This window comes from Echinops telfairi, unplaced genomic scaffold (genome assembly GCF_000313985.2).
Source record: "Echinops telfairi isolate 266 unplaced genomic scaffold, ASM31398v2 ScPeMD7_7420;HRSCAF=8458, whole genome shotgun sequence".
Lineage (NCBI taxonomy): Eukaryota > Metazoa > Chordata > Mammalia > Afrosoricida > Tenrecidae > Echinops > Echinops telfairi.
This window is the reverse complement of record NW_022111320.1, coordinates 31468489-31486338: the sequence shown is the minus strand read 5'-3', so window position 1 is coordinate 31486338 and position 17850 is coordinate 31468489. Positions and strand designations below refer to the sequence as shown.

Here is a 17850-nt window from a genome sequence, read left to right as displayed (position 1 = left end):
ATAGTGAGTGTAACAAAACTTGTCTAAATTCTCTATCATGAATAAAAGGCAACCTAAAAACTCATGTTCAACAAAATACATTCAGGAGATGAAATCAACATAAAAAAATCAATTCATGGATGGAGTTTCAAACCCAGCATAAATATATATATACATATAACTACATTTAAGACCATAAATTATACCTATTGACTCAACAATACCTAAAAAATCTTGAATGGAAACAAATAAGAAGGAATGAGATAGAATCCTGGGTGAAGTACATAACTGACAGAATAAAATATTACAAAGACTTTAATAAAAAATTTGTGTCATTTTAACAGAATGAATGCTTTCTAAAAATAATCTCAACAAATAAATTTATGTGACAGAGAAAGATATCTGGGAAATGCTTATTTTTAAAGGCATAAATCATATTTTTAAAGTAAGATTGTACAATGACCTACATAATTTCCTGGTACTAATGTTTCCTTCCTCAAATGTTAATTGCAACCAACTAGAAATGCTGTTAAGAGTGGAAGTGTTAGCAAAAATTGGACACCACAACTTATCTCACCATTCCTTTCAAGTAAATGAGGGTCAGAATGTTTCTTGCCTATATCTGCAAAAGATCGAACCAGGGGAATTCGACTGGCAAATTTTTTCTCATTCTGGTGATGATGTCTCTTCAGAAGAGCTTCTCTGACATTCTCTCTTATGGATCCATCCAATTGGCCAGACGCTATCATGTTGTCCAATACCATATCTACCCAAAGGGGGAAAAAGAAGTTACTATTACAGAAATCAACACTCAAAGGCTGTTATACAGAACAAATGTACATAAAACCTCATTCCAAAAGTTAGATCCATAAACAGCTCCAAAATTTGTCCTAGTAAATGACTGTCTGGACTCTCATTCATTTAATTATTAAATTTTTACTGAGTGTTCTCTACATGCTAATACAGCAGTTAACAAAGAGGATCAAGTTTCTTCCCTCACGCTTCCAGAGGTACTAAAACCAAGAAACAAGATGGATAAATCAGGTGTACGATGTGGAGAGACTGATATCACTGACGTTTTACACATCACTGTGGTGTATGGATTACTCTTACTTTAGAAGACAGGTCGAAATAATCCTAAACATTTACATTAACTTGAGATAAAAATTCAAGCATCCAAGACTATGATCAGATTACTCTGAAAGAAAATAAGGGAGATCAATCTAGCAGGTGAACAAATACACAATGCGTACCATGCAAATGAGTGCCAGATTACACAGCATTTACTGAAAGCACCAGTGTGCGATCATCGTAGAGCTCAAGACTCAATGTCCAAATTCAATACTCTGAGCCTAATTCAATTGTCCAGTGACTCACATAAGACAAGAAAGTAAAGCCTCTGAAAGTGTAACGATCGCAGCACATAAATCAACTGCTATTATCAAAGGATTTGTAGTCGTAGAAATTCTAATAAGTTTATGTCTCTTAAAGATCAAATACTAGAGTGAGCTTGTTTGTGATTTGTTCCCTGGGTGTAATCTATAGTGTTAGACACACTATCAAATCCATTGCCAGTGAATTTAATATCGTATCTGTATATGTCCACTTTTTACTTCCACAACCAGTTGCCATTGAGCCATTGACTCATGGCAACCTCACGTAATTCGTGGTGGAACTGTGCTGTCCTAGGGTTTTCACTGATGATGCTTCAGTAGCAGATCACCAGGCCTTACTTCCACGGCCCTCGGTGGAATGAACTGCCAACCTTCTTGGTTAGCCACGTGCTTTAACTACTGCACCATCCAGGGACTTTCTAGCTCCACCAAACCAAACCAAGCCCAGCCAAACCCACTGCCAGTGAGCCGGCTCCTACTCCCAGCACCCCTGTCCGACACAGTAGAAAGAACTGTCCCACAGAGGCTCCGAGACCGTAATCACTGCAGGAGCCGATCTTCAGGTCTTTTCTCTCTCAGAGCAGCTGGCGGGTTCAGGATGCCAACCTCTTCAGTTAGGAAATGAGCGCTTCACCACTGTGTCACCAGGGCTCCTTCCGCCAGTCTCCTTCAAGCCTTATCTCCCATCAAGTCCACTGCCACTCCCTCCCAAGGTTCATGATGCCATCATTTCTTGCTCAGACTATTCCAAGAAATTAACTGGCCTCCTTGCATCGAACCTACTTTTAATTCAAAGCTGCTGGACTGATCCAACTTTGAATCCACGATGACAATCAAAATACCTACCTAATAAAATCCAAGTACTTAGTCAAGTTTTTCTAAGATAGTTATACTCTCCCACTAAGCTATTTTCCCAAATGCTTCCTACTAATACTATTCAAGAAGCCTTTGTACTCATGCACTTTTCTTCTTGGTCTTCCTCTTCCTTGGGAGACTTTGTCCCCCGCACTGCCTGATCCTTGTTCCCATGGAGTCAACATCCTACGAAGAAGCTGTACAGTTAGTGTCGGTGATGAGTCTTCCCTAGACATTTTGGGTCAAAACATAAGGGGAAGAGGGGACTCTTTCCTCGAAAATTCTAGAGGCTATCCTCACCTTACTTGTGACTAGTCACTTTCTTCTTGATAAAATTGCTAGGCCTAAGTCTTCCAGACTCCAAGCACATAAATGCCAAAAAAGTATACCTTCCTTGTGTGTGCCCATTTCTCAGACTACTCTGCACAGATGAGAAGTCCAACAGATAGTTTTCAAATGAATGTCCTAAGATATTACTTGATTCTTCTCCATACTTAACTGTTTCTAATTCTGTTTAAAATGGATAAAATAAACTTGGTTAGGACCTGCTATTTCATCTAGAGTGCTTGCTCTCATATCCAGCATGACGGTGCCATTTAAGATGCAGCTCCTTAATTCAAAAAGACTGTGCAAAGAGAGGGTTGCCACATAAGGTTTGCTCCATCGGTCACCTCCATCTTCAACATCCTCTTCAAATTTCAGCCACCTAATAAAAGGCACAATACATAGAAATGAGTTTTAAAATAATAGTGCATTTGTTTACTTTCAGTAAAGTAAGGGCAAACTTGTTCTTTTAAAGGGAAAGATAACCAACACCCCAACAAAATGTGGGTACAAACATACTTTTGCTAACTAGGGCACGGTCTACAGTATCTCTAGCCACTAGTTTCTCTGTAGTTCTTGATAGTCTAGCTATTACAATAATAAGCACAGAAAACAAGCTGAAAACCTCCGTGGGTAGAAGGGGAAGAAAAAAAAACACACAGAAACAGGGTGCTCAGGAAGGAAGTAGGGGAAATGGTATTAAGATGAAGAGCTTACAGTTAACTAATGTCATGAAAAAAAAAAGTGCATAAATTGTTGAAAGGGAAACTAATTTGTTTTGTAAATTTTCACATAAACTACAATAGGAAAAGGAAAAAAAGGGCAAATTATGATACTTAATAGTTTCCACTTCTCATCTTCTCTTATTAAACTTATAATACACAAAATTTTTATCTTTTAAGTTTCTTTAAGACATATAGAAATCTATAACATCACAATAGCTTTTAAAATGTTAAAATAGTAAGAACTCTCTAGGCAAACAATTCTGAGACTAAAGAAATAATTTCTGGAAGTTGATGAAGACGTTCCTGGGTCATTATGTTAAAATCAGCGGCTTCATATTATGACCTGGCTGATTAGGAAATGAGACTCAGAAAGCCTACCTGGCTGTTTCTTTCCATTCATATTCTTCTCCGTCTCGGTAACACAGCTCATCCATTTCCGTGAAGAGATCGTGGGGAATATGTTGCTCATCATCATCTTCAGTACCAAGGATAAACTGAACTCTCTGGGAGGGTGTGTCTTGAGAAAATGAAAATTCAAATGTTCATTCAAAGACTTTCTCAATTTATACAAGGTAAAAATTCAGACTTCTGAAAGAAAAACACTTATAATAAATATAGTCCACTGAGAGTCTTATCTTTTCATTATTATGCAAAGACTAAAGCCCTGGGAGCAGCAATAACCAAGTGTTAAATCCAGCGTATCTGGCCAAAGAACAAGGATTCAAAAGGGAAACAGGGCTTCCAAGATGGCAGACAGGCTGCACGGGCCCTCTCGCACATCAAGATTGCAGGAGACCTAATGAAACAGATGCAGACGCTAAGCGGAATTCTAGGGGAAGAGACAGAGATGTGTACTAAATGCTGTGGCCCCCGCTGGGTAAGCATGGACTGCTAAGCACTAAGCCTGCAGATCAAACCCAGCAGGTGCTCCATGAGAGCCGAGGAAACCATCTGCTCCCGTGAAGACTGACGGCCTTGAACCCCTACGCAGGGTTGCTATGAGTCAGAATCAACTTGAAGGCAGTGGGTTTCGCTTGATTAGAAGCAGCAGCTGAACAGAGCAGGGAGAGAGAAGACAGAAGGGTGGCTGCTCAGCTAGCCGGATACGGTGTGGCCATCACGAACTTTTGTAAGCAGCATTCCGTGCACCTATGGCCTAGGACGCTGGTTCCTGGCAACGAGGTGGGATTCTCTCTTGTTCTCCTTAACCTCCTGGTGGTCAGAATTCCACTCTTACCCATCCAGTAGCCAATGGCACACACTCTTCAAGCAGTCCCTGCTGCCTGAGTGTGAGCCTCGCCCTCGGGCTCCACCCTCCTGTCTGGAGGTGCATAAACTCCCACTCATCAGACCAGCAGAACACAAGATGTAGTGCTGGGTCCCCAGCCACCCGTGGACAGCTGGGAACTCATTCCATAACCCCCTGCCCTGCCCCACCTGCCCACTGTGACTGATAAGAGATCCTTCCAGGTACAAGCACTCTGACCCCAAGCACCGTGTGAGCCAGTACAGACAGCTCCTGGATCTGGTGCTCTGACCATAAGCAATACAGAAAGCCGCAAGAAGGAACTCATCGAGGTCTGGTGACCAGCGCCACCCCCAACCCACTGTGGGTGACTCAGCGGGCAGAGGGGGCCCCGTCCCCAGTTCTGTCCTTTCTTTCAACTTTTCTTTTGCTTTTCTTTCTTTGCTTTTGGTTCTTTGTCTTTCTTCCCCCCCCCCCCCTCCCCCGACCTTTTCTTAAATCCCTTCCCTTTTTGTTCATTGTCCTTAGTTTTCTTCTCTGGTATTTTCTTTTCCTTCCCCATCTCCCTAGTTTTCCTAATTCCCCTTTCTTCTTTGCCTTAGATTGTTTCTTTCCTTTCCTTTTCTGTTTACTCATATTTTTTTTGCTGTTGCTTGCCTGATTTCAAAATTGTGTGTGTGTGTGTGTGTATTTCCTTTGTGACGTTCTTTTTCATGTCCCACTTGATAGAAGGCAGCCATTGTGCCCAGATAGCCAAGCCACATCCACAACTCCTAGAGCCATACTGGCTGGGCAAGGGTCACAACCCAACTCCTGTGCCACCTGATCATTGTTAACATCGTTGAAACACCAGCCAAACTAGCCCTCAACTGCACTACATAAAAAGCAAGCATAAAAAGATAAATGTGCCAACACTCATCTTTTACTAAACCCACCCGGAGGCAGGTGGTGAGAGGCTCAGATCTCCCCATTATAAAATCATCAATTAAATAAAAACACAACATCAAAATGTTTCAGAAGCAACAATTCCCACTCACATTAAGAAAGACCTTTCTCAGAAAGAAAAGGCACTGGAACCACATGATAAGGAATTTAAAAAAAACGGTATTTAGACACCCTCAACAAATTGGCTAAAAGATCAACAAAGCCACACGTAAAATCAAGGGAAATGCAAGAACGGTACAAACAAAACAAAACAAAAAACCTTGAGAAGACTTAAGGTGAACACTGAATGGCCAAAATATGCTAAAAATTAGAAACAAAAACAACCAATAGGAATCCAGAACAGAAATATTAAAATTTCAGAAATAGATAATGTATTTAAAGACACAGGAATAAAACCAAATCAGTAAGGCCAAATTAGGGAGCCTGAATTTAAAAAAATTTAAGAAAGCCTAAGAATTAAGTGGGAATTCATCAACAGGAATAACATACATGTGACTGGAATTCCAGAAAAGGAAGAAGCCAAAAATGTACAGATAAAACGGTTGAAAAGTTCCCTAACATTGTGAGAAACAGAAAGGTTTCTCCCCAGGTTGTCACACTGTTTGCAGCACATTGTGAGTCCAGCTGCTTAGAAGTATCTCCCTGAAGGCATCAGTCATCCAGAGCAATCAGACTACTGTCCGGTCCACCATAGGTAGGGCTCACACCCTACTGATAAGGATAGTGATTGTTTCCCTAGAGAGCCCAGAGAATAAGTCTAGCCAGTCAAGGAAAGATCAAGGTTAGGCTACCATCTTGAATCTAGGATCCGCCCACTTTGTTACTTGTGTACCCAAGCCCTCCTCTTCCTAATGCGTGTACACCCCTAGATCGTCCCCCTCCCATCGCTGTATTGCCTATGGTACAACCCCTTTCTGTAATGTAAGTGGTTACCTGTAATCTGGGGGCTTGCATGCTCCCAAAGATATATAAGCCTTGGTTAGAAATAAATTGCTCTCCCTCCTTCTCTCTCCTCCTCCCGCTCTCTGCGTGGACCTGTCTGCTGAGATCATGGCTGTCCAGGAAATGTATCTGACTCCTTTCTTCTACCTTCTCTTCTATCTGTCCTATCTTCTCTGACTTTACTATGATCTTTATATATTACCACCATACAATTGCGCCTACAGACCCATGATACTGTCAGGGCCTGGTTTACTCTGACATCGCATCATAAAATATATGCATTAAAGAAGCTTCAACAAGAAATCACTAAGATTTATCATAATCAAAAGACAAGGGAAAAAGGGCAAGGTAAGAACTCTGAGTGGCAATGAAAAACAAAAAGTTACCTACAAAGAGGAATCCCTAAGACTTAGCTCTGACTTCTTAGCGGTAACCGTGCATGCAAAAATGCAATGAGATGACATACATAAAATTCTAAGAGATGACAATTAGAAAGTAAACAGGCAAAGTGTAGTTACAGATCTCACAAAAGGGGAATAAGTCAACTATATTTCAAGTTAGAACAGACTGTTTTAAATGTGGAAAGAAATGAAAAAAATTAAAGGCCAAGCTCAAAGAAAATTAATAAATCTCATTTAAATAAGAGAGGAAAATCACTGAAATTTATGTGAAATAAACCAGCAGTACCACAAAAGATACACATTAAGAAAACAGGACTTATTGATAGGCTGTCTCCAGATACACACCTTTTACACAAAGATAAAAAGACCAAAAAATTTGGGGGAGGGGGAGGTGGGAGGGTACGTGGCAGACATCAAGTTAACAGCAATCAAAAAGGAGCAAGAGTAATAATATTAATTTCTGAAAAAATAATGTTAAGGCAAAATCCAGCATAAGAGACCAAGAAGAGTATTATAATACATTAAGTTAATAGTCAATTGAACAAAAGGACATCACTATAACAAATAACTATGCACCTAAAGAAAGAACTTCGAAAAATAAAAGGAAAAGGAAAACAAAAACCACCTCAATCCATTCTAAGATTTCAGATGTCTGTTCACTGCACATGTACATAATGTCACATATGATAAAGGGAGCCAACAAACCCAGGGACAAGGGGAAAATGAGAAATCTAAAATCGATGGCGAGGAAGGCATAGAATGCCTGGTGGGGTTTGATCAAGTGCAATGTAGCCAACAGAAAGTACTGAGAGACGAATGAAGGTCAAACATGATAGTGGGACAGGAGGAAAGTCAAAAGAAATAGAGGAAAGAACTAGGAAGCAAAAGACATTTACAGAGGTATAAATATAGGCATGCACATATGTAAATATACTAATATATAACGATAGAGATATAGGTCTATGGACATTATTTAATTGTTAAGTATTAAGGTAGCAGACGGGCATTGGGCCTCTACTCAAGTACTCCATCGAAGCAAGAACACTTTGTTCTAATAACCTGTTCTGTGTTGCTCACCTGACAGGATCACTGAAGTCAAAATGGGTGCATAAGCTCATGGTGCCCAGCTATTAGAGGATATAGTGTCTGGGGTCTTAAAAGCTTGAAGTTAAATACACAGCCATCAGCAGAGAAGCAACAAAGCCCACTTGGAGAAGCACAGCAGCCTGTGTGATCTTGTTGGGATCAGATATCAGGCATCAGAAGACCCAAAGCAAACAAATATATTGATGCAAATGAGGGGGGTTGGGGTGGATACCAAAAGACTATCTGTAGACAATTAGTTAAACCCTCACAGAAGGGTCACAAGGAAGGAATGAGTCAGCCAGGGTGCAGCATAGCACATAACATACCTCCAGTTCTTTAATGCTTCCTTCCCCCATTATGATGCTAGCTCAATCTTACAAATCAGGCTTGACGGAAGCATGTACACTGGTACAGATAAGAGTTCTTGACACACAGAATCCAGGACAGATAAACCCCTCAGTAACAGTAATGATGGTAGGGGGAAGGCAGAGGGAGAAGGGGGAGAAATGGGGAACCAACTACAATGATTGACATATAACCCCCCAGACCCAAGGGGGGATGAATAACAGAAACATGTGTTAAGGGAGACAGCGGATGGTATAATTTGTCATTTATCAGGGGTTCACAAAGGTGGGAGGGTGGGGGAGGGACGGAAAAAAGCTGGTAGCAAGGGCTCAAGCAGAAAAAAAATGTTTAGAAAACAATGATGGCAACATATGTACAAATGTGCTTGATACAATTGATGAATGGATCATTATAAGAGAGCCGTAAAAGCCCCCCAATAAAATGATATATTAATTTAAAAGGGTATCAAATCCTCTTAAATTGGTGATTAAATATTAAGATGCAGCTTTTACAATACTGCAGTAGAATACAACAGCAAAACACTCTTTTTCACTTGTTCTAAGTAGATCTTAATTATTTTTCTTCTTAAAAAATAGATCTGATTTCAATTAGTAATAGCAATGTATACAATGTGGCTCAGTTATTGCAGACATGCAATTCAAAAAGGAAAGGACATTTTCAGTAAAGAACAAAACGCTGTCCAGAAAAACCTTAAACTGCCAGCTTAGAGCTTTTTGGTTCTCCCTTACCGTAAGAAGGAGACTCCCGTCCATCTTCCTTATCTGACTCCTTATCTTTTCTTCTACGGTGGTGATGTTTATGTCCTCGATGCCTATGACGGCGACGACTCTCTTTACTAAAAGGAACATGAACACCAATATATACAGCTCGATGACCTATTAAAAGGTTCAGATACATATTACTGACTTTCCAAAATAGGGAAAACACTGATGCACAAAAAGTATACCAAAATTCACATTGATAGTAATCACGTATGAGGGCACATAATTAACAAGACTAGCCTCCTTTTACTTATCTTGTTCTACACAGTACTTCATAGAATGTCATGTCAAGGGTTAGCACAATTGACTGACTACATATAAAGGTTACTTATGCAAGTAATTGTTTGTCAATCCAAAAATATTTTGAAACAAACAAACAAAAAAAAGAGCTTGGTCATCATGAAATCACATCATACAACAGATAAAGATGTTCCATTTACCTTTATGGCCAGCCTGGGTTACTTAGTATATGTTCTTAAAAGATTTGCTTCATTCACAATTAAGTATTTTAAAATCAATATTGATAAAAAGTATGCCTATCAATACCCCTTTACTAATTCAGGAGGGTTGAAAACCTCAAACAGTAAAGTCCAAACTACTCAGGGCTACATTAAATGAAAATGATTTAAATACTCCAATGACTAAATTATCAGATTAAATAGCAAATCAAATAAGACTCAATGGTAATGAGTTTGGGTTTTTTCTTCTTCTTGTTATTACTTTTAGACAAGAAAAAGCAACTTGTGATTTTGCAATAGCCTGACGCCATATTCTGAAAGTGTTATGAAAGGCAGTCTTCTTTTGCCCATTAAGTGGAACATATCAGGAAACTAGATGGCTAGCAGTACTATGTCAAATCCCAAGAGACATGAGCTTGATTTCCTAATGTTCACTTGCGTTTCCTATCTTAGCTGTGTTGAGTGAAGGCAGATGTGAGCTAGAAGCAAGTCCAACTTTGCAACCATGCAAATCACACCTGGCATGAGCTGCTTTAAGCCCTTAGGAAACAAAATATAATGTGGCATATTAAAATAAGATCAGTTAGTGGTATTCTTGTCCTAACAAATTTCAGATTAAGATGATCAGAAAATATTTTGCAAAACTTTCATCCTTAGATGCAATTTGAAAATTCTCTGAAACCTAGAAATAGTATTATAATTTAAAAAAATACTTTGAATCCTGTCATATATATAACTGGAATTAATTTTAAAATATAACAGTCTATGAAATGCCATTTCCATCAATCCCGTGGTTTGCAGCATATGAAAGGAACCCTGGTGGCACTGTGGGTGAGGCATTAGGCTGATCAGTGAAAGGTCAGTGGGTCAAACCCACCAGCCACTCCTTGGGAGAAGGATGAGGCTGTCTGTTTCCATAATGACTTCTGTCTAGGAAACCCTACACAGGGTCACTAAATATCAGAATCAACTCAATGGTAGTGGGCTGTACAACACATGAGCAATAGGTGGAAAATTTGGGAATTAAATTAAGTCTGATTTAGTTTTTTTTAGACTATCTTCTTTGGTTAATTTTAAAATCCTTTAAGGAAATTTATAAAAGGTTTCTTAAACTTGTAAGAGAGTACAAGTCTAGCCACATGAGTGAGAGCAAATTGAGGGAGAAAAAAAAAACAGGCTAAACCTGTTTAAAGTGTATCAATTAGGTCTCACCTCTAGAATCTCTCAAATGACAGTGGGTCAATAATACTCAGAAAGCTACTAAGAGCTCAAGTAGAAAGATAATGTTTTGAAAATGATGATGGCAACATATATACGTTTGCTTGATAGAACTGTAAAAGCCCCCAATAAAAATATTTTTAAAAAGAAAAATATTCTGCTGCTCCAAATATAAAATTGTATAGACCCAAAGTAATAAATACCTCCAAATATTCTCACATATTAATATTCAATCATCCCCTTGCCCTTAAAAAAAATCAACATTCTATTAAAAAGGAAGAGCCTTTCTCTATTTTATCTATTTTATTACCAGCATAGACTTGTGGTTTTCCCGCTTTATTCATTACTGCCCTTATTTATTTTAATGTTCACATTGTTTCCACAGAGCGCCAGTAGCAGCCCTTCCAAGCAGGGTCTTCCCTGCCATGTGTCCCCCTCGCCCTTTTTGTGAGCACTTCTTCCAGTCTCATCACGTACATTGCCTTTCCAAGCCTTGGGATAGCCATTTCTTCAAGGAGTCCTGGGTTCACTTTGGGGCCCTGGTAGTTCAGTGGGTTAAGTGTTGGACTGCTAACCTCAAGGTCAGTCCGCAGTTCAAACATACCTGCCACTCTATGACAGACAGCTGAGGCTGTGTACTCCCGTGAAGATTACCGTCTCGGAAGTCCAAAGGAACAATTCCATTCTTTCCTATAGCGTCTCTAGTCAGAAATGGCATTTACAAACAGAAGATCTTAGTTCTAGGTGTAATCATAGCTATTGGGTTTGCCACTGCTTATAGGAAATTTGAGTAGAACAGATAGAAAATATATACATGTATCAAAGAAATGGTGGATCCATCTTGATTACCCAATATCAAGTAAATTTTTCCATGATAATTTTTTAACTTGCAAGATAGTCAAATAAAAGGTACAAGGAACTGTCATGTGTTTTACTGAGACCCATTATTTTTATTTTGTCCCATTTCATATAGTCTGTCATTAATTTTTTCAATCATTTAAACATAGATTGCAGGCATTGTGCCCCAAAGTGTGTGTGTGATTACAATATATATTGAATTTATATCTCACATATAAATGTTGTCAACTGTGGCAATAATGTTCTAAATGTAGAGTTAATTTTCGTTCTCAGTCAAGAAGCTAATGAGGATCCTGTACTTCATTTAGGTGTAATGTCCCTTTTGAATGTTAATATAGGAGAGTTACTTGACTTTTCTTTGTCTTTTTTGACAAGCTAAATGGCTAATCAGTGGGCCAAATATACCAATGTCATTAAATTACCACCTTTAAAACAAAAGAAGACTAGACTTCAAGAATATAATTTAAACTAAATTATCTGGTTACACATTTTTAAGTATAAGAACTCAATAATGGTTTGCAGAAATTAATGAACTATCAGCTACCTAAAGAAATTTTACCAGTGAATCCTAAGTTTAAAAAACCAATTAGGCATGGTTTCAATATGAGATGCTGAAAATATTCTACAGCTAGAGTGGTAATTATTCCTAAATTTACTGGTTACCATATAGAAAGCACCGAACCATACACTTAAACATGGTAAATTTTATGTTGTGAGTTCTAAAACAAATCAATTATAACGAATTTCAGTAATGATGCTATTTTAGTGAGAGTATTTCCTTCTGAACATCAAGAAATGTGGAAATGAAAGAGTTCATCTATCACCACTGTGCACGGGGAATTATAAAGCTGTTACTCCAAGTAGTACTAATGGGTCCTGCACACAGTCCCAGTGACCCAGATGAAAAGAATTCTATAGTGATCCAGATGAAAAGAATTCTATAAACAAACAAAAACTCACTGCCATCGAGTCAATTCCAGCACACAGCAACCTTATGTGGGGTTTCAGAGGCTATGAATCTTTATGCGAGCACACAGGCGCATCTCTCTGCCATGGAGTAGCTGGCAGCTTTGAACCACTGACTTTGCGGTTCGCAGTCCACCCTCATCCGAGAGCCGCCAGGGCACTTTTAAGAAAGATGAAGTAAAAATATACAGAATCCAAAAACTAAAGCGACTGGACTCTATTGGTTTGGGGTTTGTTTGTTTGTTTGTTTTTCTGCCTTTATTATCACTCGTATTGTCCTCTATTATTTGTCCTCCTCGTATCCTTACCTTTACTTCTTCCAATCACACAACTAACTACTCATTCAGGTTCTCTGGAAGACATTTGATGTCTCCTTTACATATAATAATTAAATACCTATTCGGATAAAGAATGCAGAGCAAGGGCTCTGGGGTAATCAAAAGAACTAAAAAGTTAGCAAACGAAAAATAACTCTGCTTGGTATCTAGCTCCGCATGTTCAAGATCACACGTGAGAGTGCTGACATTAAATAATAAGTGATTAAAAAATATCACTACACATTTGACAGTAAAGTGGTGGCTATAAAATTTAATGTCCTTAATGCCTAGAAATTGAAGTTTAATAAAAAGCATTTGTTTTTTAAATCTCAAAATGTAAATGAGGAAGATCCTTGTTTGTATCTCTTTCCATCTCCTCTTTTTAAAACAACAGATTAACATTTCTTTATGGTAATATCGCTCTCACAGAAGATCTTTAAAAATGTAGTTCCCAAAAGAGACCCCAAAAGGAGGGGAAAAGATATCTAAGAACACATTGTTCATGAACACAAGTCTTAAATTAACCAAGTGTTCAGGGTTAACATGACTAATAAGGTATGTTGATAACAGTCATGGATAAGATGCAACAAGAAGGGTGGTAATCCCTCTGAAACTCTACCATTAAAATACTGAAGTCTAGGTATATGCACGAAACAGCATCACTCAACCTAAAGGCACATTCTACAGAATACCTAATCATGACTCTGAAAAGGCATCCAGCTCATAAAAAAACAAGAGCACCCGAGAAACTGTCAGAGACTAGAGGACACGATGGAGGCATGACCATTACATGGTCCACGGTCTACAGTGGGTCGCAACCCCTTTGGGGGTCAAACAACCCTTTCACAGGGGTCGCCCTATTCAAAACAGTAGCAAAATGACAGTTAAGAAGTAGCAACAAAAATAATTTTATTGTTGGGGGAGTCACCATAACGTGAGGAAGAGTCGTGGCATTGGGAAGGTTGAGAACCACTGGTCTAGAGTTTTGACTCAATTGTGGAACAATAGGGAAGAACGTCAGTGGGAAAACTGGTGGAATCTGAACAGAATCTGCGGTTTAGTTCAGAGTATGGTACTCGTGTTCATTTCTTCATTCTGATCACTGTAGGTGGTTGTGTGAGATGTTAACACAGGAAGATGTTGGGGAGGGAATGGTACACAATGCAGCAACCCATTTGCCACACGATTCTACACTGAGGTTACTGTTGTGCTTTAAAAGGCTGACGTAACAGACCTATAGAGTAAATATTTAGGAGACAACCGATATCAAGTGTGACTTATTAGTCTCGCACTCTAATGTGTTCATAACACAAGTTACCCTGTGCCTACTAGAAATAAAAAAATAGAAGAATTAACTGATTTTGTTGTTGTGTCTCTCAATTTTCCAAGTTTTAGTGTCACTGCCGATGTTTAAAAAGCACACTGAAATCTGGTGTGCCAATAGTCTTCACAAAGAGTGAATATTCACGAAGCCCATTTATGGGAGTCCCCAGAGGTACTGGTAATGTTTATTTCTAGATATGGGTGAGGCTACCTAAGCACCTGTGGTCTTATTCCTTAAATTATACTCAAAAACTATCGAGCATGCATGATTCTAAATATATGCTCTACCTCACAACCAGCACCACCGAAAAATGTTCCAACAAATAGTATGCAGAGCTTAAGAGACAACATCCAACCTACGTCAGGCGTTTATCCTGCTAAGTCCAATGGGCTATTGTAAACACACTTACTTTCTAGTTCTTCTTTTTCAAACTTGGTGTTCACCGTTGAGCTGGTTTTGCCAAGATCCACAACAGCTTCCTCATCAGGACCCTAAAAACAAATTGTTCTCATTCACACGGGAAAGCACATGTACTCAGATCCCAGTATGACTATTCTTGGGGAGTGCAAAAAAATCATAGTAATAGCAGACTGCCACCTTCTCAGCCAACTGAATGTTTATTATAGATAAGTCTATTCATCTAAAAAGGTGTATGGGGTGCTACTACTGCTTTTTTTTTTTAAACCCATGTAAGACTATTTAAAATGTTATACTGTTCCTCTTTCCACCCACACAATTCTTACCAAAATGGCCGCAGGTAAAAGAGAAACCACAAACCCTAGCTCAACAACTATAGAAGGCTGAACAAATAGAAATGTATTTGCTAAGAAAGCAATCTTTTGCCGTTTGTGTGGAAATACGGGTTTTCCTTGGATGTCTATATTCAATCCTGGAATATAATGAAATTAAACCATTTACTTATATTTGTCAAGCTGTTTAGAAATTTCTAAATGCGCACACACACCAAAGGATTGCTAAATTACTGACGCATATATTTACTTCAGCTCAATGGAAAGATCTTTCAAATCAAGAGATTAAAGAAAATCAGTCGTGAGAGGGGCCCTTAGCTCATTATGCTGACGGAAGTGAGTCAAATACAAAAGGACAAATATGAGACCCCGTTATTTAAAAGAAAAAAAAGAAAAGAAAAGGTTTTCATTCTAAAAGAAGCTGACTTTGGCAGTTACCGGGGATGGAAGCAAATTTTAAGACCTATGTATGACTGAAAAAAATAAGTGAAAGTGGCTGTTAAGTTCTGGGGAATTTTACTGTTTTTAAGATGATTTTATTTTTCTGGGAAAATTTGGGGGGGGGGTGTAGAAAAATTGCGCAGGGAGAACAGAGTTCCTGTATACCCTCCTCCCCATCGAAGACTATCTCTATTATTAACATCTGGCATTCTGTGGTGCATGTGTTACAATTAAGGAGCCAATCGATCCGATTCATAGAGACCCTATAGGACAACTATAGAGTACAACTGCCCTATGGCCTTCCCAGACTATGAGAACGAAGCAATACTGATATGGTAGCAGCTAAAGCCCAGAGTTTACAGGACTGGTCAATCTTTGTATTGTACAGTCTCGTGAGCTTTGGCAAATGCATAAGATCACTGTACCACAGCATTCAAAATAGTTTTCACTGGGATTAGGACCATAGTTTCCTGAGACATTTTAGTCAAGTGGCATGATTTAGTTCATAAAGTTTATAGTCTACATCCTGGTGGGTGATTAGTATGTGCAGTCTTAAATGCTTTTAAATTGGCCAACTAAGGGACAACTATTGGTCTCTACTTGTCTGAAGGAAAAGGTTATAAGGAAACCAAAATTCAGAGAAGAAAACAGTAAACAGTGTACAACATAGGTTCCTAAACTTATTTAGCCTATTTACTCTCCCCTTTTCAGAGCAAAATATTATTCAGTACCCCAATTTAAAACTTTTGCACTATAGTCCATAATTCAGGATAAAGTGTGGGTATCTACTTTTGCAGTCCCCCTGCCCACCCTGCCCCCATCCCCACCATCATTTCAGGAGCAGTAATGACCATGTTGGGAAACAATGGTACACAAAGCCAAATCAAGTTCTTGTCTACCTTGAGACCAGAGAACTAGATTGTGGTGCAAGCTAACACTACCAACCATTCTGAACTGAGTCAAAATAGATAGACCCTTATTGAATGGGAAAGAAATGTACCAAACCTCCAATTCCGTTAAAAACAAAATCAAAGCAGACTTAACTGGCCTGGTTGAGACCAGCGGGTTCCCTGGTATCCAGGTTAAACCTTGAATCAAAACTAGCCCCTGTTGTTCATCCTTTTTTTTCTTTTCTGTTTTTTAGCTAAATAACAGATTAGCTCACAAGATAACGAATAGCATCGTTAAGTCCTGAGCTCCCTTTAAAAAAATCATCTATATGAGAAAAAGGGCAACAATTACTTTTAAAAACAAAGATAAGTCTGTAAAGGGGCCTAGGTATAGAATTGGATTGATGGAAACAGCCAGAATGGGAGACTGCAGAATGTCCGCACACTGTGAGGAATGTACTAATGCCACCGAATAATCTGTGTAAAACTGCTGAATGGAAACCCAAACAGCTGTTTAAACATGCACCAAAAACACGATGTTTAGAAATCATTTCAACTGCCATAAAAATGCTCTCTGTTCCATCTCCTCCTCCTCCTCCTCCTCCTCCTCCTCCAGCAACCATTGATCTTCTCACAGTTTCTTGACCCAGATGCCACATGGATGGACACACAGCATACAGGTTGTTCAGTCTGGCCTCTTTTCACTTAGCAATATGACTATCATTGCTATTTTGACCATAGTAATATGAAATTACAGAGATGTGAACAACACACACATGATCTGTTTTAAAATAAGTTTCACTGAGATGAAGAGGAAGAAAGCAGTCCCAGTCAGTGATATGGTTAGTAGCATCCCAGTTTAAGGAGCATAAGAGAACTGAGCCTCCAATTTCTACCCCTTACTTCTTAACAACCTTAAGCAGCACGTCACTGAGCTTGTCTGAACTTGTTTCCTTGTATATAAAAAGGGAGAAGGAGTTAAGTAAATGATGTTCTTGCTGGCTCCTTAACTCTAATTGATAGATAAGCAAGCCATGAGTCTTTATCCAGCAGCTCGGCTCGTTGTGACCTAGGTGTAATCCTACAGCACGGGGTCCTCATGTTAAAGCCATGAAAGTAATTTGTAACTAAGGTACAGTCTCACTGATACTTAGTTGACTATGCATTTTAATACATGAAAAAATATATTTAGGTGAGTTGGTGTCTATGCATTTGAATCTGTGAAGAATTTTAAAAACTATTCAATGTAAAATTTCTAATTTGCATGTTAAAATATTCAATGTTACATGCATCATAAAACATATCCTCTTATTTATCTATACCATAATTTATCTGAGATAAGCTCATGACACATGGACAGTTTGGACAAGTTACAAAATACACTTTCACTATGTTAAATATGTAATTTAATGCAAGCTATTTGAAACTTATCTTTTCATATTATATCTTTTCACTAGATAGATAGCTTTGGTATAATAATTGAGTTAGTTAATTGTGCCAGCCTGGCCGATAATCACATGTGGTGCTGGCTGAAAGGCGGAGGGATAAATGGGTGTGAAGCCTCGCCTTTCTAGTTCTCGGGTCTCTTGTTTTGTGATGGTTGCA

The 17850-nt window shown here is 38.7% G+C and overlaps 1 protein-coding gene across 1 annotated transcript in view; it reads right to left on the bottom strand.

The window, feature by feature from the left end:
• Nucleotides 1-14645, bottom strand: part of SLC4A7 (solute carrier family 4 member 7) — a 75366-nt gene extending 60721 nt beyond the window's left edge. The window contains exons 1-5 of the mRNA XM_045297684.1: nucleotides 14575-14645; nucleotides 8992-9138; nucleotides 3656-3794; nucleotides 2774-2934; nucleotides 557-745 (exon numbers count right to left, since the gene is read on the bottom strand). Of these exons, the coding sequence (XP_045153619.1) occupies nucleotides 557-745; nucleotides 2774-2934; nucleotides 3656-3711 (406 nt within the window). The 5' untranslated portion in view covers nucleotides 3712-3794; nucleotides 8992-9138; nucleotides 14575-14645. The remainder of the gene's footprint in view (nucleotides 1-556; nucleotides 746-2773; nucleotides 2935-3655; nucleotides 3795-8991; nucleotides 9139-14574) is intronic.
• Nucleotides 14646-17850: the final 3205 nt, after the last annotated feature.